Here is a 27,256-nt window from a genome sequence, read left to right as displayed (position 1 = left end):
TCTCTTTCTCTCCACTCACTCCTTCAACCTTGTCTTGCTAAGTGTCACCCCTGCCTCCCTGCCTCCCTCCCTCCCTCCCTGCCTCCCTCTCTGCCTCCCTGCCTCCCTCCCTCCCTCAGAGCAGTGCTGAGGCTCAAGGAGCTGCTCTGCCTCCACCACACCTCCTCTTCAAACACGCTGGGAGGATCTGGGTGTTTGTCTAGGGAGACTTCTGTACGTCCACAGCCTAGACAAATAGGTGGTGTTGTGCTTGGTGAGTGATGGGGGAGAGGGCCTGGTCTATGTGCTGCTGGGGGAGAGGGAGAGAGGCCCTGGTCTATGTGCTGATGGGGGAGAGGGGAGAGGGCCTGGTCTATGTGCTGCTGGGGGAGAGGGGAGAGGGCCTGGTCTATGTGCTGCTGGGGGAGAGGGCCTGTTCTATGTGCTGCTGGGGGAGAGGGCCTGTTCTATGTGCTGCTGGGGGAGAGGGAGAGAGGCCCTGGTCTATGTGCTGATGGGGGAGAGGGGAGAGGGCCTGGTCTATGTGCTGCTGGGGGAGAGGGGAGAGGGCCTGGTCTATGTGCTGCTGGGGGAGAGGGGAGAGGGCCTGGTCTATGTGCTGCTGGGGGAGAGGGCCTGTTCTATGTGCTGCTGGGGGAGAGGGCCTGGTCTATGTGCTGCTGGGGGAGAGGGGGGAGAGGGCCTGGTCTATGTGCTGCTGGGGGAGAGGGGGGAGAGGGCCTGGTCTATGTGCTGCTGGGGGAGAGGGGAGAGGGCCTGGTCTATGTGCTGCTGGGGGAGAGGGGAGAGGGCCTGGTCTATGTGCTGCTGGGGGGAGAGGGGAGAGGGCCTGGTCTATGTGGTCTGTGTGCAGCAGCAGTGTTGCTGGGTGGAAGATGTGGTCTGCATCGTGCCGTAATGGGAGACAGCTGCTCTTAGAGACACTCACGTCAATCCACAGAGGAAGGGGGGGACCCAAACTACTGTGAAATGAAGAACGCTGATTCAACTCTTTGCGACTTTATGAAAACATTTGTTTTGTGTTAGGGTTTTCTCCCAGGGCTGGAGAGCAGAGAGCACAGGGTTTCCCGCAGCACGTTACACTTAAGGCGGCCGCCTAAGCAATACACGCCTGCCGCCTTAACTACGTTGTTTTTATTTTATTTATTTTTTATAGCGATATCCGGCGTGTAACTCTGTCCTGTTTTTTCCCTTCCATTCCAAAACGCCAGTCTCCCTTCAGTAGGCCATCGCACAACCCTTACATTTACATTTAGTCATTTAGCAGACGCTCTTATCCAGAGCGACTTACAGTAAGTACAGGGACATTCCCCCCGAGGCAAGTAGGGTGAAGTGCCTTGCCCAAGGACACAACGTCATTTGCCACGGCGGGGAATCGATCCGGCAACCTTCTGATTACTAGCCCGACTTCCTTACCGCTCAGCCATCTGACTCACTCAACCCCTACCGTAGGCCTGCTGGGGCGCTGCAGTGTAGGCAAGCACAGGAGGTTTAGCAGAGAGATGGGGGTCTGGGGCTGGAGAGCTGCTGGCGTCAGCCCAGAGAGCCTGTACAGGACATGATGTCACAGCCATAGAGTCAGGGGTAGGTGTGTGTGTGTCGGGGAGAGAGAGGAGGGATAGGCGTGTGTCGGGGAGAGAGAGGGGGGGGGGGGGTAGGTGTGTGTTTGTCTTTCTGTACCTTTTGGGGGGCACAGATGTCGTCAAGGTTTAGTCATAGGTGACAGAATGTGTGTTTATTTGTGTGTGTGTATGTCATGAGAGAGATGGAGAAAGTGAGATAGAGATGGAGAGTTAAATGGAGAGAGAGATAGAGAGAGACACAGAAAGAGAGACACAGAGAGACACACAGAGAGACACAGAGAGACACAGAGAGACACAGAGAGACACAGAGAGACACAGAGAGACACAGAGAGACACAGAGAGAGACACAGAGAGACACAGAGAGACACAGAGAGACACAGAGAGACACAGAGAGAGACACAGAGAGACACATAGAGACACAGAGAGACACAGAGAGACACAGAGAGAGACACAGAGAGACACAGAGAGAGAGAGCTGTGGTCCTGACTCATGTCTCCCTGACTGTCCTTGACACAGTTTTGAGCTCCAGCCAAACCCTGGTGGAATAAGACAGTCATGAAGCACACTCCTCAATCTCATCAGTGCTCTGCCTCCCCCCTCTGAATTCATTGACCCTGCCCCCCCCCCCCCCCCACACACACACACACACACACACACCCTATTCCACCCCCTCCCCCGTTCCCCGTGCTCTCCTTTGTGACCTAGATATCCGACTGTATTTCTCCTGCAATGAAGGCTGGTCTTTGAGGGTGGGTTACTAACGTTAAGAATGCTGTTCCTCTTTGTTTGACACAAAGAGTGGGAGTGGAAGAGAGAGAGCAGAGGGAGAGAGGAGAGTGAGGTAGGGAGGGAGGGGTAGAGAGAGAGAGAGAGCAGAGGGAGAGAGGAGAGTGAGGGAGGGGTAGAGAGAGAGAGAGAGAGAGAGAGCAGAGTGAGAGAGAGGAGAGTGAGGTCGGGGGGGGAGGGATAGAGAGAGCGGAGTAAGAGAGAGGAGAGTGAGGTAGGGAGGGATAGAGAGAGAGAGAGAGCAGAGTGGGGGAGGGAGGGATAGAGAGAAGGAAAGGAAGGGGGAAGGGAGGAGGGAGGAAGAAAGGGATGGCTTTCGTTTCCCTAAATTTTGAACCAAACTGGAGTTTGATTCTGCCGTAAACCTAGATCCCAGATCAGTTAGTACTGTTGTCATTACCACAGACACCGCAGATGTTATGGGGGAGGGGGCAGGCAGGGAGGGAGGAGGAAGGTGGTAAGGGTAGAAAGTAGGTTGGAGGGAGGAGGTAGGAAGTAGGTAGGGAGGATAGAGGTCACTGGCAGGGGCAGAAGGCTCTGTAGACGTATCTTTGATCATATCTGAGATCAGATCACCCTGCGACAATGCTGAAATTTACTGCTCAGGGAGAGAACCTGGATCTGATCTTAGGTCAGTGATCGGGAGACCACTACCTTCAAGCCGACTGGGTACAGAGGACCTCTGTTCCATCTGCAGTCGGTTTCTTTGTCTCCCGCTGCCATGTGCTCGGTGTGTGCGTGGTCGTGCTAGACGTCCAGTAGATGGTGCTAGAGAGAGGAGGACGGCAGGCCCAGCCCTGGGTCTCCACATGGCCCGGCAGACAAAGACACAGAGAACAAAGAGACTGTGGCCACAGACATACATTCGCTAATATAGAGACGCACACATGGGCTACCTCAGGCTTCCAGAATGTTCCGGAAGCAACCAGAGTTTTCCGAGAACGTCTCTTGACATTTACACAAGACGCCTGTGACTCATGTTATTGTTTAATCTATAGGACATATGATGAACTGGTACCTGCAGTAAAAAGGTCATGGTCATATTATAGGCTATTGGAGGTGTTTTGTGCCAGAAGTCCGGCATGCAGAGGAAGCCCAGTGTGAGGTGTGTAAGGGGCTGTCTGTCTGTCTGTCTGTGTGTCTCTGTCTGTCTCTGTCTGTCTGTCTGTCTGTCTGTCTGTGTGTCTGTGTGTCTCTGTCTGTCTGTCTGTCTGTCTGTGTGTCTCTGTCTGTCTGTCTGTCTGTCTGTCTGTCTGTCTGTCTGTCTGTCTGTCTGTCTGTCTGTCTGTCTGTCTGTCTGTCTGTCTGTCTGTGTCTCTGTCTGTCTCTGTCTGTCTGTCTGTCTGTCTGTCTGTCTGTCTGTGTCTCTGTCTGTCTGTCTGTCTGTGTCTCTGTCTGTCTGTCTGTCTGTCTGTCTGTCTGTCTGTCTGTCTGTCTGTCTGTCTGTCTGTCTGTCTGTCTGTCTGTGTCTCTGTCTGTCTGTCTCTGTCTGTCTGTGTCTCTGTCTGTCTGTCCAGTGGAGCTGAGCCCTTTGTGGCCTTTTAGGGGGATCCCAGCCTTGGCCGGGGGGGAGGAGGGCTGGGGGTGGGGGGAGGAGGGCTGGGGGTGGAGGGAGGAGGACTGGGGGTGGGGGGAGGAGGGCTGGGGGTGGAGGGAGGAGGACTGGGGGTGGGTGTAGGAGGGCTGGGGCTGGGGGTGGAGGGAGGAGGGCTGGGGGTGGAGGGAGGAGGGCTGGGGATGGGTGTAGGAGGGCTGGGGGTGGGGGGAGGAGGGTTGGGGGTGGAGGGAGGAGGGCTGGGGGTGGAGGGAGGAGGGCTGGGGGTGGGGGGAGGAGGGCTGGGGGTGGAGGGAGGAGGGCTGGGGGTGGGGGGAGGAGGGCTGGGGGTGGAGGGAGGAGGGCTGGGGGTGGGGGGAGGAGGGCTGGGGGTGGGGGGAGGAGGGCTGGGGGTGGTTTTTATGATGTTGCGGGCCCAGTTTGAGGACAGTGTGGCGCGGAGCACATGCTGTACAGATGCAAATGCCATTAGCCAGAACGGATTGCTGAGTGCAGCGATTCCTATCTCCAATTCTCCACATGTCCGACAACACTGGTTCTTAACTCAAAACGAACCCGGTTGTCCCGGCTCCCTCCTCTTAGACACACACGCACACACTCAACACACACACACGCACAGGCCCACACTCACCAGGACTCAAAAGAAATGTATGCCAGCTCTATTAAAGACTGAGAATGGTGGGGGGGGGGGGGGGGGGTGCAGATGCACAGGCCCCAGCTGCCTAACTTATATAAGGTCTGTGTGATGGGTTTTCTGTTTAAAAGTCTTAAAATAACCTGGACCACTATTCCCTAGGTGGAGGAAATCAACGAGTGTCTGATATTTCTGCTGGAGTGGAAAATCCAGGCCCTTAATGGCCTGGTGACCGGGGTGGATGGATCGCTCGCTCACAAAAACAGGAAACGGCCCCGCCAGGCAGCTAGCTCGCTCGCTCCGACTCGCAGATGTTTCAGGGGGTCGAGAATTTATTTATTGAAAAAAGAGGGGGGTGGGGGGGGGGGGGGGAAGAGAGAGAAAGGGGGGGGGGGAGAGAGAGAGAGAGGGAAGGAAAGTTGTTTTTAGTAATTTCTGACTTCTTGGATCATCCCTCTGTTGCTATTTTAAGCCTCTGCTATTAGAGAACAAACATGTCCTATTAGTTCACACAGACCTGGGTTAGAGGGGAGGCTATGAGATAGGGGGGCTATGGGAAGGTAGGGCACAGGGGGTCTGGAGGGGTAAGGGACAGAGGGGGGCCAGGGGGGCTAAGGGACACAGGGGGGCTAAGGGACAGAGGGGGGCAAGGGGGGGCTACGGGACAGAGGAGGGCCAGGGGGCTAAGGAACAGAGGGGGGCAGGGGGCAGGGGGGCTAAGGGACAGAGGGGGGGCTAGGGGGCAGGGGGGCTAAGGGACAAAGGGGGGGGCCAAGGGGGCTAAGGGACAGAGGAGGGCTAGGGGGCAGGGGGGCTAAGGGACAGAGGGGGGCTAGGGGGCAGGGGGGCTAAGGGACAAAGGGGGGGGCCAAGGGGGCTAAGGGACAGAGGAGGGCTAGGGGGCAGGGGGGCTAAGGGACAGAGGGGGGCAGGGGGGCTAAGGGACAGAGGGGGGCTAGGGGGCAGGGGGGCTAAGGGACAAAGGGGGGGGCCAAGGGGGCTAAGGGACAGAGGGGGGGCTAGGGGGCAGGGGGGCTAAGGGACAGAGGAGGGCTAGGGGGCAGGGGGGCTAAGGGACAGAGGGGGGGCTAGGGGCCAGGGGGGCTAAGGGACAAAGGGGGGGGCCAAGGGGGCTAAGGGACAGAGGGGGGGCTAGGGGGCAGGGGGGCTAAGGGACAGAGGGGGGGCTAGGGGCCAGGGGGGCTTGCTAGAGAACCTATCTAATCTGGGTGTCTCTATGCCCGGGTGTCTGCCTGGCATGTTTGTGAGCAGGCAGGTTGGTCTGGCTGAGATGGGACCACTGGCAGACGCCTCGCCACCATCGCTTGGCTGAGCTGCAATCTGGAACAAGGAAGCGGCTCTCATGCTCTGAAAGACCATTCTTAGCTGTTGTTGCCTTCCACTGTAATTGAAAACACCAGGCCTGGATAGTTAGGTTGCATCGCTGTTGATGGTTTGATTTCTGCGCACATTGAGTTCCCCTAGACTGATGTTGTCTCTCAGCACCGAGTAGCACATGTTTAATATGAACACAGGACTGTTTTTCTCAATCGGGACCTAGTTCACCTGATGGTTTCATGGCTGCTTGGGTCTCCCTCAAGACGAATGCAAAAACATGACCAGGTTGATCTGCAGGATCAGAGTTATGGTTCTAATGTAACACCTTCCAGCATTGTGTCGATTCTAACCTTCACCCAGGACGGTGGCGTGTTGGTTCAAATCTCTCTACTGAGGTATCTGAAGTGTCTCATCCACACACACACATTCACACACTATTAAAACTCACCCCATCACCCACTGTGCCTGTGTATCTGCTAACTGTCCAGGCATCAGCAGTTCATGTTGCTAATTGCTAGTCTCCTGATTGCTGTCAACTGTGCGTGCGCACGGGTATGTGTGTTGCATGCTTATAATAGGCACTCAATAATTGGCCCATTTATAAGTGCTAATTCATCGCCCAGTCAATCCTGAAGGCATGTTGTTTCAGTGCGAGTGTTTGTGTCTCTTGTCTCTGTGTTCCAGAGATACTTTGGCATGTTGTCTTGACGGTCTCATGACTTAAACCTCTCTCAGCCTTGTGTTGTCCAGTCTCCTTCACCCCAGAGAGAAGACAGGTCCACAGAGAGGCATGCAAACAGGCAGGTCCACAGAGAGACAGACAGGCAGGACCGGGAGACAGAAATGCAGACAGACGCAAGTAGACAGACAGACAGACGCAAGTAGACAGACAGACAGACAGACGCAGGTAGACACAGACAGACAGACGCAGGTAGAAAGACAGACAGACAGACGCAGACAGACAGACAGACGCAGGTAGACAGACAGACAGACGCATGTAGACAGACAGACACGGGTAGACAGACAGACAGACAGACACAGGTAGACAGACAGACAGGTCAACAGGCAGGCTGGGAGACAGACGGGCAGGCTGGGAGACAGACGGGCAGGCTGGGAGACAGACGGGCTGGGAGACAGACGGGCTGGGAGACAGGCAGCCTGTGAGACAGGCAGGCTGGGAGACAGACAGGCTGTGAGACAGGCAGGCTGTGAGACAGGCGGGCTGTGAGACGGGCAGCCTGTGAGACAGGCAGGCTGGGAGACAGGCAGGCTGTGAGACAGACGGGCAGGCTGTGAGACAGACGGGCAGGCTGGGAGACAGACGGGCAGGCTGGGAGACAGACGGGCAGGCTGGGAGACAGACGGGCAGGCTGGGAGACAGACGGGCAGTCCCAGCATCAGCCTCTAAACCAGCTCAGATGTCTTGCCCACTCCCAGAGCCACATGTAAAAAGATCCAGTTTGGGATTAAGGTATCAAATCTGATGTTATGGTGGGTGTTAGGTTTACCACTTTAAACCCTGGCTGTTAAAACAGAGCCAGAGATCTGATAGTGCAGTAGCCAGGCTGATGGAGACCCATTCCAGCAGATAGCCCCTGTTCTGGAACCAGTGTTACCAGATAGCCAGACTGTGTACATTATACTGGATAGACTTGATGAAAACAATGCAGGTCTCAACAAAAGATAGGCATATGCTAGTATGGTACTCCTCTAATAACACTAATCCTGCCTGCTTCTTGGTCATGAATGCAGAACACACACACACGTGCGCTCACACACACACACGTGTTCGCGCTCACACACTGCGTGACTGGTCTTTGTTTGGTTTGGCTAATGAGTGCCCTCCTCTCTGCCTGGCATGACCAGCCACCTGCTGCCCCTCTCCCGGCCGGTCTTCCCCCCCCCCCCCCCCCCGGGCCCCAGCATGCCCTCCGTATGCCAGCCAGACCCGGACCCTGAACAGACTCGCTCAATAGAGCCCCAGCCGGCTGCCTGCTTCCTCCCCTGGACAAACAAAGACCAGGCTCTCTCCCTCAGAATTAGCCCAGTTAATCCTCCCAACATGACACACACACACACAGACACTCTCTCTCCAGTACCTCTCGCACTCTCCAGTATTCGCACACATTCACACACACACACACACACATGCTCAAACACACACACACACACACACACACACACATGCTCAAACACACACACACACACACATGTATAACCCAATTAATCCTCCCATCGTGACACACATGCACAGTGCAACCACACCCTTCATTACGCCCCTCTCTCCTGAAGCAGTGTGGACTTGTCTTTATCTCAGGGTAGTTAGACTGGTTAGCCTGTTAGGATAGGAAGGCTGTATAGCTAGGAAGGCTGTATAGCTAGTAAGGCTGGCTAGTTAGTTTGCCTGGCTAGCTTGTTAGGCTGGTTAGTAGGGGTGGGGGGGAATTGATTCGCGATTCAGTCTTCTAGCAATTCAATATCGATTCACTTTTGTTTGTTTTTTGTATACATTTTTTGGGGGATTAAAAATCGCCAGATTTGTAATCGATTCGTGACCCCAAGAAACTATTCAAATCGTGAGGTAACCATAGATTCCCACCTCTTCTGTTTAGCTAGTTTGCCTGGCTAGCTTGTTAGGCTGGTTAGCTTGTGTTTGTTGTTATTCTACTAGCTGGTGTTTGTTTACATTAGCTCACTTAGGCCTGCCTGCCTGCCAGAGAAGACTGCAGCTTCACCGCAGTAGAAGCTGCTTTCTAAAGTTCTTCAGGCATGAATGACAGAGGGCCAACATGGCCTGTGGCCCAGTTATTAGCTAGAGCCAACACCTGGAGATTCACAGATTCTCTGTGTGTGTGTGTTCTCTGTGTGTTTTTGTGCATGTGTGTTCTCTGTGTGTGTTCTTGTGTGTGTCAGATCACCAAGCTAAAGACAGAGAAGATGTGATGAATGTGTGTGGTGGGTTTATTCTTTGTTCTCGCTAATGGAAGAGACTAGATCTGCCCTCGCACACACCCACACACACACACACACACACACACACACACACACACACACAGGGAGTGGAGGTATGTAACTTTACAGAGAGGTGTCCGGACAGTGCTGGAGAGGCCTGTTAGAGCGAGCTGGGACAGAGGCCATGACTCGCACAGTCTAACAGCACGTTTAACCCCAACATCACCTCCTTTATTCTGCTCCTAGTCCTAACATCACCTCCTGTGCTCTGCTCCTAGTCCTAATATCACCTAATGTACTGCACAGAATCTGTTGTCGTCCACTTGTTCCAAAAGCTGTCTGTGTTCAGTGAAGTGTAGTCATTGTTGAAGGCTTCAGGTCTGTGACAGGCTAGCCAGAGGGGAGAAAGTGAAATATAATAATCAGTGTGTTGCTTGGCCAGAGATGGTGCTCTTCTCTTCCTGCCAACAGGCTACATCTGCACGAACACACACACACACACACACTTTCTCCAGGCACGGAGTGGGACTTTCCAGGAGAGGGAAATTCCATAGGATGTAAAAAGGACCAGATTTCCTAGGCTCTGGCCTTGTACTTAATAAAACACAATCTTCACAGGCCATTGAACAATTTCCAGTCTCACAAAAAACTCATTGCTTTTCAATATGTCTCCTTTCCCTTTCTCATGCCAGACTATTACAGTGGTGTTGCTGTTGTTGTTGTAATGTGGCACGAGTCATTTTGCCGTATTAATGATTTTGCGCTTTCCATTTACAAATGAATAACCCCCTAATCCGCAATCCCTAGACGCTACCCTGCTGTGTGTTTGATTATCCAGCCGCTCCAGACTTTGTCCTGCATACAGCTGAGATATCGGTCAGACTCATCGCTGTATGTGTCTGTAGCTGGCTAGCCTGTATAGTACAGTCTTTAACTAGCTAGACTATATACAGTATACAGTCTATAGGTAACTAGCCTGTTTAGTGCCCTATAGCCCTGGGATAGCGGCTGGCCCCACTACTCAGGCCTCTCCTTTCCATTTCTACCTTACACACATCCCTCCATCTCTCCTCCTCCATCTCCCCCTCCCCCTCTTCCATCCCTCCCTCCCTCCACCCTCTCCCTACTGCTCTCCCTTCCCCCTCTCTCCTCTCCTCAGTCCCACATCTTCTTTGTCTGGGTGTAGCTGTGTGTTTGCAGCCCGGGGTTAAATGCAGTAGCATAAATATGTGGCTAATGATGCTCTTGTGTTGTGTTGTCTCTGTTGTTTCAACTGAGATTCACCTTCTCTGTCTGACTGCCAGCTCCTTCAGGCTGCTACCTCCCCTGCGGAATTGTGTAATGCATCTGTTAAAAAACTGTTTGTGTGTGTGTGTGTGGGGGGGAGGTTGAGAAACGAACGAGAAGGGAGAGTGTCATGTAGCCATCTTCCACTCCCTGGAAATGTTGAGTAGCCTTAAGTGTTGTAATTGTTTTATTAGATTTTTATTGAACGTGGAACATGATAAATAACCGTAATGGATTTACACAAAGAAACTCACAGAAACACACACACTCAGTCCCTCTGGTCTTGTTGACACCCTGCATGTCCTCAGTTCCTACTCGGTGTTGTGTGTCCTCACTGTGTGTCCTCACTGTGTGTCCTCACTGTGTGACCTCACTGTGTGACCTCACTGTGTGTCCTCACTGTGTGTCCTCACTGTGTGTCCTCACTGTGTGTCCTCACTGTGTGTCCTCACTGTGTGACCTCACTGTGTGTCCTCACTGTGTGTCCTCACTGTGTGACCTCACTGTGTGACCTCACTGTGTGTCCTCACTGTGTGTCCTCACTGTATGACCTCACTATGTGTCCTCACTGTGTGTCCTCACTGTGTGTCCTCACTGTGTGTCCTCACTGTGTGACCTCACTGTGTGTCCTCACTGTGTGTCCTCACTGTGTGTCCTCACTGTGTGTCCTCACTGTGTGTCCTCACTGTGTGTCCTCACTGTGTGACCTCACTGTGTGACCTCACTGTGTGTCTGCTGGAAGCTCTCTTATCATCTGACCGGCTTTTTATCAGTCATCAGCTCTGACACCTTCTCTCTCACACACACACACACACACACACACACACACACACACACACACACACACACACACACACACTACCTCACAACCCTCACTGTAACTTATCTATATAAACTGTACTATCCCAGACTAGAGTAACGTTCAATATAAACACAAGGTTTTCAATTGTAGCCCTTGATACACACCTCATCCACACGGATGAGTAAACAGTCTTACCTCGTTTACATCTCAGTCCATTAGTGTGATCATATAGAGTGAGTGTGTGTGTGTGTGTGTGGACACTAGCGAGTTTTCAGAGAGAGAGACAGCAAATCTACTGTATAAGATAAGACAGATGCAGTTAAAAGCCCTGGAGCTCGCTGCTTTATTGTGTGTGTGTGTACGTGTTTGTGTGTGTGTGTGTGTGTGTGTGTGTGAAGACGGCACACTGAGGCTGAGAGCTGAGAAGTGGGAGTGGCTCCCAAGCACGCACACAAAGCAAGGAAAGGTCTTTCTATAAGCAGTGTAGCGGCTAACTGTGCTGTGGTTGGAGGAAATGTCTCTGGGCTTGAGTCACAGTAACTCGGGCCGGGCCGGGCCAGGTCCACGAGGCGAGGAACACCACACGCTCAGGTTTCCACCTCCTCACCAGGTTCAGGATTAATGGAAAGCTTCCTTGAGGGTTTCAGATGGCTGAGCGGTGAGGGAGTCGGGCTAGTGTACAGAAGGTTGCCGGATCGATTCCCCGCCGTGCCAAAAAATGACGTTGTGTCCTTGGGCAAGGCACTTCACCCTACTTGCCTCGGGGGGGAATGTCCCTGTACTTACTGTAAGTCGCTCTGGATAAGAGCGTCTGCTAAATGACTAAATGTAAATGTTTGGGTGCAGTACTGTGGGTGTATGTGAAGGCTGAAGCCCTCTGGAACATCGCTTGTCAAGAGGGCTGCAGATACAAGTACATTTGATTTGACTGATGAGATGATCTGCTGGTGTCAGTTTCTTGTGAGAACCTGGTTCTGGACTTCCTGTGTCCCAGAACTCAGCGGGGACTGCCCAGCCTGCTCCTCCTCAAGCATCCCTAAAAGGGATAGGAGAAAAAATTGATTCACATTTGAATCGCAATTCAGTTTGCTAGCGATTCAGATCGATTCAGAAAAATACGTGAATCGATTTTCTTTTTATTATCTTAAAAAAATATATCGTGAATCGATTTTTTATCGAATCGTGACCCCAAGAATCGATTCAAATCGAATCATGGTGTATCCAAAAGATTCCCACCCCTAGACCCTACGCCTGCCCCACTTAGCTAAACAGTAAACAAGATTGAAAGGGAGCTTGTCAATTGATTCATTATTTAGTGGCAATGAGCTACAACTTCAATTTTTATTTATTTATATATCCATCTGTGGACACAGACATATCTGTTGTGTGCCAGTTTAGGCCAGTTATATCTGAAAACATATACATGAGTGGAAGTTCTGTCTGTCCTCCAGGTGAATGCAGGTAGAGGCTGAAAGTGGAAGCTCTCTCTGTCCTCCAGGTGAATGCAGGTAGAGGCTGAAAGTGGAAGCTCTCTCTGTCCTCCAGGTGAATGCAGGTAGAGGCTGAAAGTGGAAGCTCTCTCTGTCCTCCAGGTGAATGCAGGTAGAGGCTGCTTGGATGTGGGACGGCAGAACAATGTTCTCCAACTCCCTTGGGTCTCCAGGGTTCTTTTCTGTTAGATTCTCTGATGTTGGAGAGGTTGCTTCTCTGGCAAGGGAAGCTCACTTCAGTAATTACAGCATCAGGTTACACACACCAGCATTACGTACTCCATCTGCCCTGGCCAAGCTTTCTCTGTGTGTGTGTGTGTGTGTGTGATGGAGAGATATCCACTTCTTGTAGCAGTTGTGTGTTTTGGGGTTTGGAAAGGGCAGCGGGTGAAAACAGCCAGATGCTGTTCTGAGAGGATCTGGGCTCATTCACAAACAGCCTGGTCCCAGGAGGCTCTGTTTGCCTCCACCTGGTGCTGATGGGCCTAGGTGGAACATCAGACCTTGATCTCTCCCTGATCAACTCACAAACTAGTTTTTGGCTTGAGAAAGACTGGGAAGTGCAGGGGGGAATGATGGAGTGAGAGGGAGAGTGGGAGAGAGGGAAAGGGAGGGGGGGGGAGAGACAGGAGACGGTGGTGGTGGTGGTGGTGGTGGGGGCATAAGAGGCATGTGTGAGGTGAAAAGTTTAAGAGCGGCAGGATTTATGTATGAATCATTAAAACACCATCTGAAGTTGATGATCTCGCCTTGGTTTGTTTTTTAAAGAGCACTTTAATTTGCGAGAGCCCAGCCTACCCCCGCTGTGCCCCTACCGAAGCGTGTGTGTGTGTTTGTGTGGTGTGTGTGTGTGTGTGTGTGTGTGAACACATGAAGTCATCAGCTCTAGGATAAACACAGTGCTGTGTTGAGGGAGCCGTGTGTATCAAGAGTTGAATTAGTGTGTGTTTATGTGTGTGTGTGTGTTTGAGCCCCTTTGATGAGACACAGAGGACAGTGTTCTAGGGTGGCCTTACGGACTGATCATGTGACCCAAGTCATGTGACCTTACGGTGATGAGTCATGGCATATTTATGTGTATATGTATGTGTGTATACTGTATCCCGATGTTTGAAACCTCCTGCTTCTACTGGTTGCTTTGGTTTGGTTTGGCTGGTTGTAAGTTAAATGCTAGGCTTATAGTTAGGGGTTAAAGCCAAAACCATATTTACTCTCTCAGTCCTCAACCTGCACCGAACATGAGAAGAAAAGGGAGTAGAGAGAGGGGGGGGGGAGATTGTGCGTGTGCTCCCTCCTTTGTCTGCCTCTGTGAGGCAGCGCGTGCTGTATCTGGAAGGAGCAGAGACGGTCTGTCTGGAACAAAGACCCTCTCCTGTTCTCCTCTACATGTTCCTCCTGTTCTTCACCTCCTGTCTGTGGTCTTCACCTCCTGTCTGTGGTCTTCACCTTCTGTCTGTGGTCTTCTCCTCCTGTCTGTGGTCTTTACCTCCTGTCTGTGGTCTTCACCTCCTGTCTGTGGTCTTCTCCTCCTGTCTGTGGTCTTCACCTCCTGTCTGTGGTCTTCTCCTCCTGTCTGTGGTCTTCACCTCCTGTCTGTGGTCTTCTCCTCCTGTCTGTGGTCTTCACCTCCTGTCTGTGGTCTTCTCCTCCTGTCTGTGGTCTTCACCTCCTGTCTGTGGTCTTCACCTCCTGTCTGTGGTCTTCACCCCTGCCTCCCTCACACACACAGGTATCGGAGGTTTGGAAGAGAGCGTGTTGAAGTCCGCGACCCTCTCCACCTCCCCCGCCTGCCCCCCCTTCACGCCCCTCAACTTCGAGGCCACGCCCATCGTACGTGTGGCCATCGAGCCCAAGCACCCCAGTAAGTACCAGTCACACACACACACACGTTACCACACACACACACGTTACCACACACACGTTACCACACACACACACGTTACCACACACACACACACACACGTTACCACACACACACACACACACACGTTACCACACACAGCATAGACATCCGCCCATCCTCTCCTCTGCACCATCTCCCTGGGTCACCCGAGGAGACATGCTAATAATGCTAATATTATGGTATGGTAGGTTGTTGGCATGGAGAGAAGGCTCTAGAATACCTCTCAGTAGAGGAACATTGTGCTTCATACTGCTTAGGGATTTATTTCAAACCCACAAGCAATCTGGTGGAAAGTGTCCCTGTTTAACATAATTACACGTTATATATCTTTTCATGTTCTCACTCTTTCTCTCTGTTTCTTTCTCCGTCTTTTATCGTCTTTACATATTTGTGTGTGTGTGTGTGTGTGTCTCTCTCTCTGTATGTGTGTGTGTGTCTCTCTCTGTGTGTGTGTGTGTGTGTGTGTGTGCAGGTGAGATGCCTAAGCTGGTGCGGGGGATGCGGCTGCTGAACCAGGCTGACCCGTGTGCTGAGGTCCTCATCCAGGAGACGGGAGAACACGTGCTGGTGACGGCAGGAGAGGTCCACCTGCAGCGCTGCCTGGACGACCTGAGGACCAGGTGTGTGTTAGTCTGCCCTGCAGGTGACGCCCCGCCCGCAGGGGTCTGTGCTTTTTTGGGGGGCTGCTGTGGCTCAGGGGGTAGAGAGGGTCGTCTGTTAATTGCAAGTTTGGCGGTTCGATCCCCGACTCCTCCCAGGACGTGCTGAAGTATCCTTGAGCAAGACTCTGAACCCCAAGTTGCTCCCGATGGGCAGAGCGATGTCTTGCATGGCAGCTCCGCCTCCGTCGGCATGTGTGAGTGAGAGTATGAATGGGTGAATGAGAGGCAAAAATGTTGAAGCACTTTGAGTGCCACTAAGATAGAAAACGTGCTATATAAATGCGGTCCATTTGGTGACGCTCGCTTTAGCCAGCTGATTGAGACTGATGGTTGTCACTGCGGGGGTGCTGTGAATGAAGCGGTGCCCAACCTCCTTCCTGCTGATTCCAATATCAGCTGCATCTTCTGTGGGAGATTACACATCAACTTCTCTCTCTTTAGCTCTCCCACCACCTTCTCTCTCCTCCTCACTCTGTACCTCTCTCTACACCTCTCTCTTCATCGTCCTCTCTCTCTCCTTTATCCCTCTCTCAATCAACCTCTCTCACTCTCTCTCCATTTCTGTATACCTCTTTCTCCAACTCCCTGCTTTTCTTTCTCCTCCTCTCTCTCTGCCTCTCATTCTCTGCCTCTCTCTCTCTGCCTCTCTCTCTCTGCCTCTTTCTCTCTGCCTCTCTCTCTCTCTCTCTCTGCCTCTCTGCCTCTCTGTCTCTCTGCCTCTCTCTCTCTGCCTCTCCCTCTCTGCCTCTCTCTCTGCCTCTCTCTCTCTGCCTCTCTGTCTGCCTATCTCTCTCTGCCTCTCTCTCTGCCTCTCTCTCTGCCTCTCTCTCTGCCTCTCTCTCTCTCTCTCTGCCTCTCTCTCTGCCTCTCTCTCTGCCTCTCTCTCGCTCCTTCTCTCATGCCTCCTCTGGGCTGACAGGGCTAGCTGAGGGCACGGTCACACCATCACCCAGGCAGACAGCATGAGAAGGAGAGCGCCGTCTGGGTTTACAGTCAGGGAAGGGAGACTCTTTCACATCTCACCAATTCCAAATGATTTCCCATCAACCAACCCCCCACACAACTTGGAACACGTTCTAGCAGGGCAGTGGTGGCGGGAAGTGACATCATCTCTCCCCGTCCCGTCCCCCGGCGTCCCCTGGCCTTCAGCCCGACCTTCTGGCTCCCTCCGCATGCGTTTAGCCTCGGAGAATATTATTCATGAAAGCTCCATGTGTTTGTCTTTTCATCTAATCAATCACGCCGTCCATGCCCCTGTTGACCTTCCAATCAGCCGTTTGATTGGTTACTTATTAGCTTGACCTGTTGGAGGTTCGGATCCCGTGAGAGGATGGGAGAATGGTAGTTACATGTCTTATTTTACGGCTCGGTTGTTCCATAGTGAAGGCCGTGTACGGAGACAGCTTTGGCCTCACCTTGGGAACAGACACCGTGGTAACAATCAGGCTGGTTCTGCCTGGAAACCAATCAATACTCTAAATAGATTCCCGCTTGGTTGGACTAGATTCCCTCTGAGCTTGACTAATGTGTTAATACCAACGTGTGTTGGGTGTGCCCATGCGCGTTCATGCAGTCGTCCCTGCTAAAGAAACATTAAACAGTGCATTAAGAGAAATCCTCATATCGGCGCCCATAGTGTTCCTGGGAGTGAGTTTGACCCTGGATTTTCATCCTGTAACTAGCTGGAAATGTGAGATGAGAAACGAGGTTAGATGTCTGTTGTTGCTGGCAATTGGCTATTCTTGTCAAGACATATCCTGTGATTGCACCAATAGTCTCCAAGGCCAGCTTTTACTCTCTCTCTGTCTCACACACACACACACACACACACACCGGTGTCTCTCCTAACAGATTCTTCCTCCTTTCTCTTTTCAGTCCAGAGCAGAAGGTCTCTGTGTCAGTTTCCTCATACCTGAGGGACGTCAGAGATATTGCTCTCGTTCTCAGTCTAACAGAATGACACAGGACAGGCTGGGGGCTTATTGCGTTTCTGGAACTCAATACTGCTCAGGTGGAACTGAATGGGAGTACTTTTTCTATTTCCTTAATCCCAAGCCTGTGTTCGGCCACCACATGTGGACAGCGGGCGCTTTTAGCAGCTATGGAGTCAGGCGTCCAGAAGATCCCTCCTCCGGACTGGACTCTGTTTTCAGTTGAGCCACATGATAGTGCAGAGAGGGGGAAGAGCAGAGTAGTGATGGGACGGTGAGGGCGGGTGGTGGGGGCAGGTTGGCAGAGGGCCGGCACCAGGAAGTCTTAGATGCCCTGCTGACCCTGACTCTCTGCAGACTGGCCTGAAGCCACTCGCTGACGAGCTCAGCCACTCAGACGGCACGAGAACTGTGACATCACCGGAGGCTCTCCCTTGCCCCGCCCCCGCCTTGCTTGGGCTTGCTCTTTGTCCTGGTAAATGGGTCAACTGCCAAGTCATCCGATCCTAGACATGCTGAGGAATGGTGCGTAATGATGTTAATGGGGGATTTGACTGATCTGCTCTGCTCTACTCTCTTCTGCTCTGCCCTTCTCTCCTATGCTCCTCTGCTCGACTCTCTTCTGCTCTGCCCTTCTCTCCTATGCTCCTCTGCTCTACTCTCTTCTGCTCTGCCCTTCTCTCCTATGCTCCTCTGCTCTACTCTCTTCTGCTCTGCCCTTCTCTCTTATGCTCCTCTGCTCTACTCTTCTCCACTCCTTTTTCTGATCAAATGACTTTCAGTAACAAGCCCTTAAAAAGACCTTACAGTCTGTGAGGTGAGTGTGGTAAACACGAGAGAGAGAGAGACACAGAGACTGAGAGGTGGAAAGAGAGAGCGAGAGAGACGGAGGGGGAGGGATAATCTGTCCTCCGTCCTGCTTTCTGACGGTTTGACACTTAACAGGATTACATGTGCCTGAGAGGAGGGCAGCACAGTCTCAGACTGCCGTCTGCTCCACTTTAACACACACACACACACACACACACACACACACACACAGTCCCTTCATGATTTGACCTAGTGACCTTCAGCTCAGCTAGTTTGTCCTTGTTTGTCAACAGAGCAGACAGGCCATCCAACAGGTTACTGTTGATATGGGCTTTCCTTGTGGTGTTTGTTGAGGTGGAGGTGAGTTGGCCCGCGTCTTCCTGCAGTGCAGAGAGCAGCAAGTTTGGTTGCAGTGCACAGAGCAGCATGTTTGGTTGCAGTGCACAGAGCAGGTTGCAGTGTCACTGGCAGGGCAGTTTCATATGGAACATTTGGTTTGAACATGTTCTCCTTTTTAAAGGGGCAATTGACTGCAAAACCGATTTTACCTTGTCATTGTTGAAAAACGACAGTTCGGAGGGTAAACTGAACATACCGTGAATATCAAAGTCCATTGACACCTCTTTCCTATTCAAATCTCAAAAAGAAAAAATGTGGCTGTAAAACGCTAGCTTTTCAACAAAGCCACCGGTCCTACGTAGGACCGGTGATCGCCCTCTTATTGGCTCTGGTCTATATCTTTGTCACGCCCCAGAATTTACATCCAGACCAGCCCGAGGTAGCGTCTATCTCCGATAGCTGCGCGCTGCTCTGTGTAGGCTACTTATAAGGAATTACAAAAAAGAACGGTTTGAATTATAACAAGGATATTGAAAATGGACCACGGTCGTAAATGCTGTGTTCCAGGCTGTACAGGGAAGGCTAACACTCACAGTCTTCCCAAGGAGCCAAACATTCAACAGGCATGGCTGCTGTTGTCTATGAGAAGATCCCGGCGAAGTTCGACACTCAATCATTCATTTGCTCTGAACATTTCACCCAAGACAGTTTTGACAACCTTGGACAATTTCAAGCAGGATATGCTAGGAAGCTGAACCTGGAAAGAGGTGCTGTTCCAACCGTATGCTCATTGCAACCGCAAGCTATAAGGACAGTATGATGTTGTGCTAACAGTTATTAGCAATGCTAACGTTTCCTGTATATAGCATACCAGGTAGAATGCTAAATACGTTTCTACACACATCTCTAGCTAGACTAGCTGTAGTCGGCATTAGAAGGGAAGCTTCCGAAAAATAGCCAGAAAACGAACTGCAGTCTGGCTTATTGCTAACGCATGTCTAGATAATCTATTTGAAAGAACTGGAGAAAGGCAGGTTCTAGATACAGGATACGTTAGCATTGCTAGTAACTGTTACTAGTAACACCTAGACTGTAGGCATGATGTAAACAAGTTTAGCTTGCTAGTTAACGCAAGAGCATAGGTGGAATGTGTGATAATTTAGGCTAGTTTATTGGCAATGGGGCTAACGTTGATTCATGTTCCTGACTGTGTTTCATTCAAATAAATAACCTGTGTAATGAAAATCTACAATTCACGATGCATGTTTGTCCAGATCTTTGTCATGTTATTTTACAGCAAGATATCTAGAGCTAGCCTAGCTAGCTAACTGAAGCCGAGTAGAATCACGATATGGTTTGGTTGCTAAGCTGTAGCCTAACGTTCTACCCACCTAAGTCAATCCAGTTTGCTTCAACAACAGAAGTGGAAACAAGTAATGTTATCATTTCAAATGATATATAGTCAATCTGTTAAAAACAGTGTTGTGTAGACACAATAGATTTATTTGCTCGTTTTTATTTCAAGTCTCCAACTTCGGTGTTTCAGCGAGTGCTGCTGTTGGCCGTGTGGCGTTTTTGCTCCCAGCTTCACTCGTTGATAAGCAACCAATCAGCGCGCAGCTTATCTAAATATTAATGAGCATACCATAAAAGGAGAAAAGCTAGTGTTTTTTCCCGGGAACATTTCAGAGGATCTGTAAGAGGGCATAGAACAGCACCCGGGCCATTTTCAACCCAACCAATGTTACATACCCTATTCGGAGACCTTAAGGAACAGTGTGAAATACCCCAAAAACCCAGTCAATTGCCCCTTTAAGATGTCCCTTTCTGTGAAACATGTCTTTGCCTCTCCAGCCCTCTGGTTGTCAATATTATCAATAACAGCTGGCTAGCTAACTAGCTGTACATTATTACTGACTTCTTGCTAGCTATTCATTAGCACTTGTTGTTTTATATTTTCTACTTTTTATATGTTTATCGTATGCACCTTCCTGCCACTGTGAATTCTATGTTTGTGTAAACTCACTTGGCAAATAAAGCACATTCAGATTCTAAATGATAAGGAGCTACAATAGTAATGACTGCTAGCAAGCTGTACGTTGGCAAAAAACTGGAAGAGAACCAATTTCATAATGACTCCTTTGAAAAACCACACATTGTCAGGAACCACAGCAGATTCTGAGAAATTAAGTTATATTAGCTTTGACCTTTCACCTTCTGTTCTCAGTACTAACAATATCCTCCAACGGTTTCATTATTAATAACCCAAATTCACGATGCTTCATTACCATCTCTGCAGCTGTGTGTCTACCTGACCAGTCCTGTCTGTCTCTGAGGAGCCTCGTCATGTGTGTGAAACCACGGTTGTGTCTGTGCAGGTTTGCTAAGATAGAGATCAGTGCCTCCAAGCCCATCATCCCCTTTAGAGAGACACTGGTCCGGCCTCCCAAGGTGGACATGGTCAATGAGGACCTGGGGAGACAACACAAGGTGGCTGTCATACACCAGGTAGGACCCAGGGAGGGAGGGAGGGAGGAGAGCTGTACAAGCATATCAAATAGATTTACATTTTTAAATCCCATGTTTATTTCAAGTGTAGGCAACAACAACAAAATCTGCTTTTGTGTGTGTGTGTTGCCCCAGGTGAAAGAGGAGGCGTCACATGGCCGCTGCTCAGACACCCTCCATCTGGACCCCAGCGGCCTGGTCACCCTGACGACCCCCAACCGACAAGCCACCCTGGGGGTCTGTGCCACCCCCCTCCCTGAAGGTCAGACCCACACAGATGGCTCCGGAGAGGCTTTAATCAATACACCCCGCCATTGGGGACTCTCTGGGTCTTCGGGATTAATATTCATGCTCGGTTGCCGCGACGACGCCATTGTCTGGCACCCGCGTCGTCCGGGGTCACAGAGGGACGTGTTTGACCTTGAGGCGTCCTGTCGTTGTTGTGTCGTCAGAGGTGACCCGCCTGCTGGAGAGCAGCACCGAGCTGATCCGGACGCTGGAGCAGGTGAACCTGTCTGTGAGAGAGGGGAGACTCATGGACGTCAGTCCCAGGACCCTGGAGGCCATCGTGGGCCTGAAGACCAGCCTGGAGAGCCTCCTGCCAGGCCGCAAGTGGAAGAACGCCGTGGAGCATATCTGGGCCTTTGGACCGCGGAGGTGGGTCGGCTTGGCCATGCCGACAGCTCTGATTGGCTCCCCGAAACCATGTTGCCAGCTCTGATTAAACTGAAACCATGCTCCCCCTTCAATTAAACTGACCACCTGTGATTGGCTCCCCGTGTGTTCCACCTGCCTGTCTGTCTGTCTGTCTGTCTGTAATGCTGCTGTCATGTTCCAGGTACGGACCCAACCTCCTGCTGAACAGCGTGGAGGGCTACCACAGGTCGTCCGTGTGGCAGTGCCTGGAGAGGGGGGGGCGGGCGGAGGCGGGGGAGCAGACCGTCAGGGACTACGACAACAGCATCGTCAGCGGCTTCCAGCTGGCCACCCTGGCCGGGCCCCTGTGTGAGGAGCCGCTCATGGGAGTCTGCTTCTCCCTGGAGACGTGGGACATGAAGTCCGCCCCCCAGCCTCCGCACCAGGACTCACTGGAGGAGGACTCCAACTCCCAAGATGCCTCGGTGGCGGCGGAGGCCGGAGGCAACCAGATGGAGAGCACGGCGGCGATGGCGGCAGGGCCTGGACAAGGCCGGCGGCGGGCGGAGCCCGGGGCGTCGACAGACTGCTACGGGCCGTTCTCTGGCCAGCTGATCGCCACCATGAAGGAGGCATGTCGGCACGCCTTCCAGGCCCGGCCCCAGAGGCTGATGGCTGCCATGTACACCTGCGAGATCATGGCCACTGCAGAGGTCCTGGGTAAGACCCCCGCAGCCAGCGCACTGACGGGATACAACTGTGGTGGACCTAGCACAGCACTCACACACACTCACACACTCACACACTCACACCCACAAACACACACACACACACTCACACACACTCACACACACTCACACACACACTCACACAGTCCCTTTAGGACGCAACATTGGTGATGGAGCTACCTAGCACAGTCTCAGACTGCCACACACACACACACACACATACATTCCCTTTAGGATACAACTGTGGTGAAGTAGCTTCAGACAGTTATTGACTGTCTGTGAGACTGAATAAGTAGCCTGAGGTGTAGCCTCTCTCCCAGCTCAGGGAACGCAACCACACGTTCTGTCATCATGCAAACGACTCTCAGCCCCCCCCCCACCGACAGTTTAATGCGTGACCAATCCTTCTCCCCTGCTCCCCAAATTGTCGTTGTTGGAAAGTTATTAAGATGGAGACGAGTGTTGAAACTGTCGTTGAAACGGGCTTCAGGCTTGTTGTCAAGGAAACTCATCCACTGAGCCCCTCAGAACACCGAGTCAGCATAATTGTTCCAGAGATTAAATGTTATTACCCGACAATTTCCAAAATTATTAAACTTTTCTTTCCTTTCCTCCCTTCAGCGATCTAATCAGCTGTTGTAATGGTTCATTTGTCAGGCTCTCTACAGGGTGTTTAGAGCATTTGTAGGAGTAATGGGTCACGCAAACTGGCCAGGCCTCACAGCATGATCAGACAGTAACAGAATCAATAGGTACACTAAGGCTATGTAGATGATCAATATCTATATTAGATCATCTGTTTTAATAGATTGTATCATCTGTTTCATTATTAGATTGTGTGATCAACAAAGGCCACTTATAGACTTTTTCTGCTGTCATCACTCCTGCAAATTGTGTATGTGTGTGTGTGTGTGTGTAGGTCGTGTGTACGGTGTCCTGGGGAAGAGAGAAGGCCGTGTTCTTCATGAGGAGATGAAGGAGGGAACAGACATGTTCATCATCAAAGCTGTGCTTCCTGTGGCCGAGAGCTTCGGATTCGCTGATGAGATACGCAAGAGGACCAGCGGCCTGGCCAGTCCTCAACTGGTCTTCAGCCACTGGGAGGTCAGAGAACTCTCTCTCTCGCACACACACTCACACTACACACGCACAGTCACACACACACGCACAGTCACACACATGCACAGCGCTGGCCAGGCAGGCTGGCTGGGCGAGTGAGGCAGGCTGGGTTCCTGGGTGTGCAGCCAGGGTCAGACCTGAGGCAGCCAGGTTCAGAGCTGAGGCAGCGTGTGCAGCCAGGGTCAGACCTGAGGCAGCGTGTGCAGGCAGGGTCAGACCTGAGGCAGCGTGTGCAGCCAGGGTCAGAGCTGAGGCAGCGTGTGCAGCCAGGGTCAGACCTGAGGCAGCGTGTGCAGCCAGGGTCACACCTGAGGCAGCGTGTGCAGCCAGAGTCAGAGCTTAGGCAGGCTGAGTTCTGGGTGGAGATCCTGGTGTGAGGCAGACTCGTGGGCTGAGGCAGGGAGACGGCTGAGAACATGTCACGTAGCAGGCCAGGCCTTCTCTGCACCTCCTCCCCCAGGATGTCCTGCCGTGTGCTCCAGCAGTGGGGAGCAGGAGGACGGCTGCTCGTATGGTGTCCTGTCACAGACACAGAGCCCTGAGACGAACTCTGGACACACTGGGTCTTCCAAACCTCATCTTCTTTCTGCTCTTCGTCTCTGCTCCTGTGTGTGTCTGTGTGTGTGTGTGTTTGTTTCTTTGCGTTTGTTTGTTTCTGTGTCCAGGGATCAAGTGTTCTAGGCTGCTAATCTAATTGGCCAAATGACCGAGAGCACCAACCGTCTATAATGGAACGCACGCATGACACACACACACACACACCCACACCCACACACACACACAGCTCACCAACTGTCTCCTCTCACTCCTCCCCTGCTCTCCTGTACTCATATTCAATCCTAGATTTATATGGCCTCCTTATGACATTACCATATGAATGTGAGCAGTGCCAGAGGGAAGCTGGGCTCTGAATGATGCATTGTTATGTACTTGAGGGAGCAGGTTATGGATTTTACATTAGATTAACATTAGAATGGGCTGTTAGTGGCGGAGATAGAACTTTGAAGTGAGAAAGAGTCTTGTATTGTCCTTGACATCAGGGAACAGCATCTGCCATTATAAGGAGACACAGGGTGTGTGTGTGTGTGCGCGCGTTTGTGCGTTCGTTCATACATGTCATGAGATCACTGTTCCTTTAGTTCAGTAGTTAGGTCCACTAACATGGTTCATAGAGAGCAACAGGAATACAAAGGCGCGCACACACACACACACACACACCCAAAGTGAGAGAGCACAGCCAAGAGACAAAAGACTCTGAAGAGCAGAGTAACCCAAGCCATGCACACAACAGTGCTCACACAGAGAAGAGATTGAATCTGAAGCGTGTGTTATCTTGCGGGGGTGTGTGTGTGTTATCTTTTGTGTGTGTGTGTGTGCGCTCGAGCGTACCAGGGTCCTCTTGTGAGTGGTGGGCCCCTGTTGAAAGCGTGTACATTCACCCCATTACACTGAGAGCACAGTCCCGTCCCCCCCCCCTTCCCCTCTGAATCTATTGTCCCTAGGCACATGCTGCTCGTGTGTGTGTGTGTATGTGTGTCAAGAGAGCTCACTGTAATCTGTCTGTTGTAGCAGCTCCCTGTCTGCCATCTGTCCAGGAGAGCTGGAGTCTGGAGGGCCCCCCAAGGCCAGGTGCCCCCCCCCCCCCCCCAAGGCCAGGTGCCCCCCCCCCCCCCAAGGCCAGGTGCCCCCCCCCCCCCCCCCCCCCAGGGCCAGGTGCCCCCCCCCCCCCCTAAGGCCAGGTGCCGCCCTCCAGGGCCTGGTGCCCCCCCCCCTCAAGGCCTGGTGCCCCCCCCCCCCCCCCCTCAAGGCCAGGTGCCCCCCCCCCCCTAAGGCCAGGTGCCCCCCCCCCCCAAGGCCAGGTGCCCCCCCCAAGGCCAGGTGCCCCCCCCCAAGGCCAGGTGCCCCCCTCCAGGGCCTGGTGCCCCCCCCCCCTCAAGGCCAGGTGCCCCCCCCCCCCCCCCCCCCCCCCCAGGGCCAGGTGCCCCCCCAGGCCAGGTGCCCCCCCAGGCCAGGTGCCCCCCCCCCCCCCCCCCCCCCCCCCCCCCCAGGGCCAGGTGCCCCCCCAGGGCCAGGTGCCCCCCCAGGCCAGGTGCCCCCCCCAGGCCAGGTGCCCCCCCATGGTGCAGGCCCCTCATACTGGGACAGGAATTATACCTGCCTCTGTAATGTGTGTGTGTGTGTGTGTGTTTGTGTGGAGGGTTGTGGCATCAAGGCTTTGTCTAGGTGCAGCAGCAGTAGTAGGTAGGTCTGTAGGGCTCACACACACACACACAACCTGGAACACAGTAGCACAGCTGTGTGTGGCTTGGAGGGAGTCCTCTCTTTCATGATCTAATGGCGCCTTCCCCCCCCCCCCCCTCTCTCCAGGTGATCTCCAGTGACCCGTTCTGGGTTCCTACCACAGAAGAAGAGTACCTCCACTTTGGAGAGAAGGCCGACTCCGCCAATCAAGCTCTGAAGTACATGAACGCGGTCCGCAGGCGCAAGGGGCTGTACGTGGAGGAGAAGATCGTGGAGCACGGAGAGAAACAGAGGACTCTCGGCAGGAACAAGTAGAGACTGGTCTGGTCTGGTTCAGACTAGTATGGACCAGCGTGTTTTGGTCTTGTCAGGTTCAGATTGGTTTGGACTTGTCTGTTCTGGTTCAGACTGGTTTAGACTGGCCTGGCCTGGCTTGGTTTGGTGAGGAGAGTGAGCGAGTGCTGGGACCAGCTGTGTGAAGCTCCAGGGAGACCTCAGTGCACCATCTCTGCTCCCTCGCTGCCCCACACAGCTATGCATATCTGAAGTGTTCTTGCAAAAAAATCTAGCAGTTTCACTTTGGTGAAGTGGCTTGAATTAATTTTGCTCTCACTCCCCCTCTTGAATTTCATTAGACAGACCCTGAAGACTGGCATTCAATTTTCAAAACATAAACGTAGGGAAAATTGGGAAATTAGAAGTGCTTTAATTATTAGGGGACCGCAGCAACAAGCTCTGGTCTGCTTCCTGTGTCGAGGGCTCTGCTCTAGATAGCTGTGCGCATGAAAGCAACTGCCACTCGCTTGTGTTTACTAGGAAACATTAAATGAATACAGATCCTGAAATGTGTGTTTGTTTTTTTTGCCTTCCTGTGTGAGTGGAATGGGAAACACATCAGAGGGCCTCGCACAGCGCCAACACCCCTACCGCCGACACAGTAGCCTTCAGGCCAGGTGTCCGCTGTGAGAGGTCAAGGGTTACTTGAGGTTAAAGGGCCAATCAGGGTTCACACTGACAGTGATGAGGTGAACGCTGAGCTCTTATCAGAAGATGAGGACCGTAAGAAGAGAGGAGGGGTGAGGTGAGAAGAGAAGTGGACATGAGAGGAGGGGTGAGGAGAGGAGAGGTGGACATGAGAGGGAGGGGTGAGGAGAGGAGAGAAGTGGACATGAGAGGAGGGGTGAGGGAGGAGAGGAGAGAAGTGGACATGAGAGGAGGGGTGAGGAGAGGAGAGAAGTGGACATGAGAGGGGTGAGGAGAGGAGAGAAGTGGACATGAGAGGAGGGGTGAGGAGAGGAGAGAAGTGGACATGAGAGGAGGGGTGAGGAGAGGAGAAGGACTGGTGAGGAGAGGAAAGGAAGGATGGTAGAGGTAAGAGAGTAGTCTCTCACAGAGCTGCTGGGATCCCTTTGTGACACGGCGGTGAGCTGGAGGTGTGCTGCCAAGGGAGTCACACTTTCCGGAACATTTACCGCAGGTACAAGTCAGCTGTGCGGGGTCGTCAAGCTCAGCTTGTTTAGAATTTTGTTGACGACCTGTATTTTTGTCGTATTTGGAGGTGGAACACGTGGTCCTCTTAAGAGACACAGCTGTCTAGACTAAATACATTTGAAAACACAAGGAAAGTGGGACACCCAAAACACGTAAGCACAAGCAGGTTGTTGTGGTGTAGTGAGGCGTGTGATCTCCTCTTGCCATGACATCAGCATAGCAAACAGCACATGCCTCCTGCAGGAGTTTGGCTTGGAGCTAACATATTAATGTGTGTGTGTGGCTTGAACCTGCTCAGCTATCAGAAGGAGGAGGAGGCGATGTAAAGGGAGGGAGGTAGAGAGAACGTGAGAGAGAGAGGGGGAAGGAGAGAGAGACGGGGAGAGGGGTAAGGAGAGGGAGAGGGGTGAGGAGAGAGAGTTAGGAGGATAGAGAGGGTGGGAAAGGAGAGAGAGACGAGT

At 52.4% G+C, this 27,256-nt stretch overlaps 1 protein-coding gene across 6 annotated transcripts in view; it reads left to right on the top strand.

Moving 5' to 3' along the window:
* The window catches only part of efl1 (elongation factor like GTPase 1), a 41,049-nt gene extending 14,909 nt beyond the window's left edge, over window positions 1-26,140 (top strand). For all 6 annotated transcript variants that reach the window (XM_047041772.1, XM_047041775.1, XM_047041773.1 and 3 more), the window contains exons 16-23: window positions 14,157-14,288; window positions 14,803-14,950; window positions 20,451-20,580; window positions 20,716-20,842; window positions 21,033-21,237; window positions 21,419-21,936; window positions 22,864-23,048; window positions 25,431-26,140. In XM_047041772.1, the coding sequence (XP_046897728.1) occupies window positions 14,157-14,288; window positions 14,803-14,950; window positions 20,451-20,580; window positions 20,716-20,842; window positions 21,033-21,237; window positions 21,419-21,936; window positions 22,864-23,048; window positions 25,431-25,619 (1,634 nt within the window). In that variant the 3' untranslated portion in view covers window positions 25,620-26,140. The remainder of the gene's footprint in view (window positions 1-14,156; window positions 14,289-14,802; window positions 14,951-20,450; window positions 20,581-20,715; window positions 20,843-21,032; window positions 21,238-21,418; window positions 21,937-22,863; window positions 23,049-25,430) is intronic.
* The last annotated feature ends 1,116 nt before the right edge of the window (window positions 26,141-27,256 follow it).

The sequence above is a fragment of the Hypomesus transpacificus genome, chromosome 19, assembly GCF_021917145.1.
Source record: "Hypomesus transpacificus isolate Combined female chromosome 19, fHypTra1, whole genome shotgun sequence".
Lineage (NCBI taxonomy): Eukaryota > Metazoa > Chordata > Actinopteri > Osmeriformes > Osmeridae > Hypomesus > Hypomesus transpacificus.
Note: the sequence above shows the minus strand (reverse complement) of the source record. Positions and strands in the feature narration are given on the sequence as shown.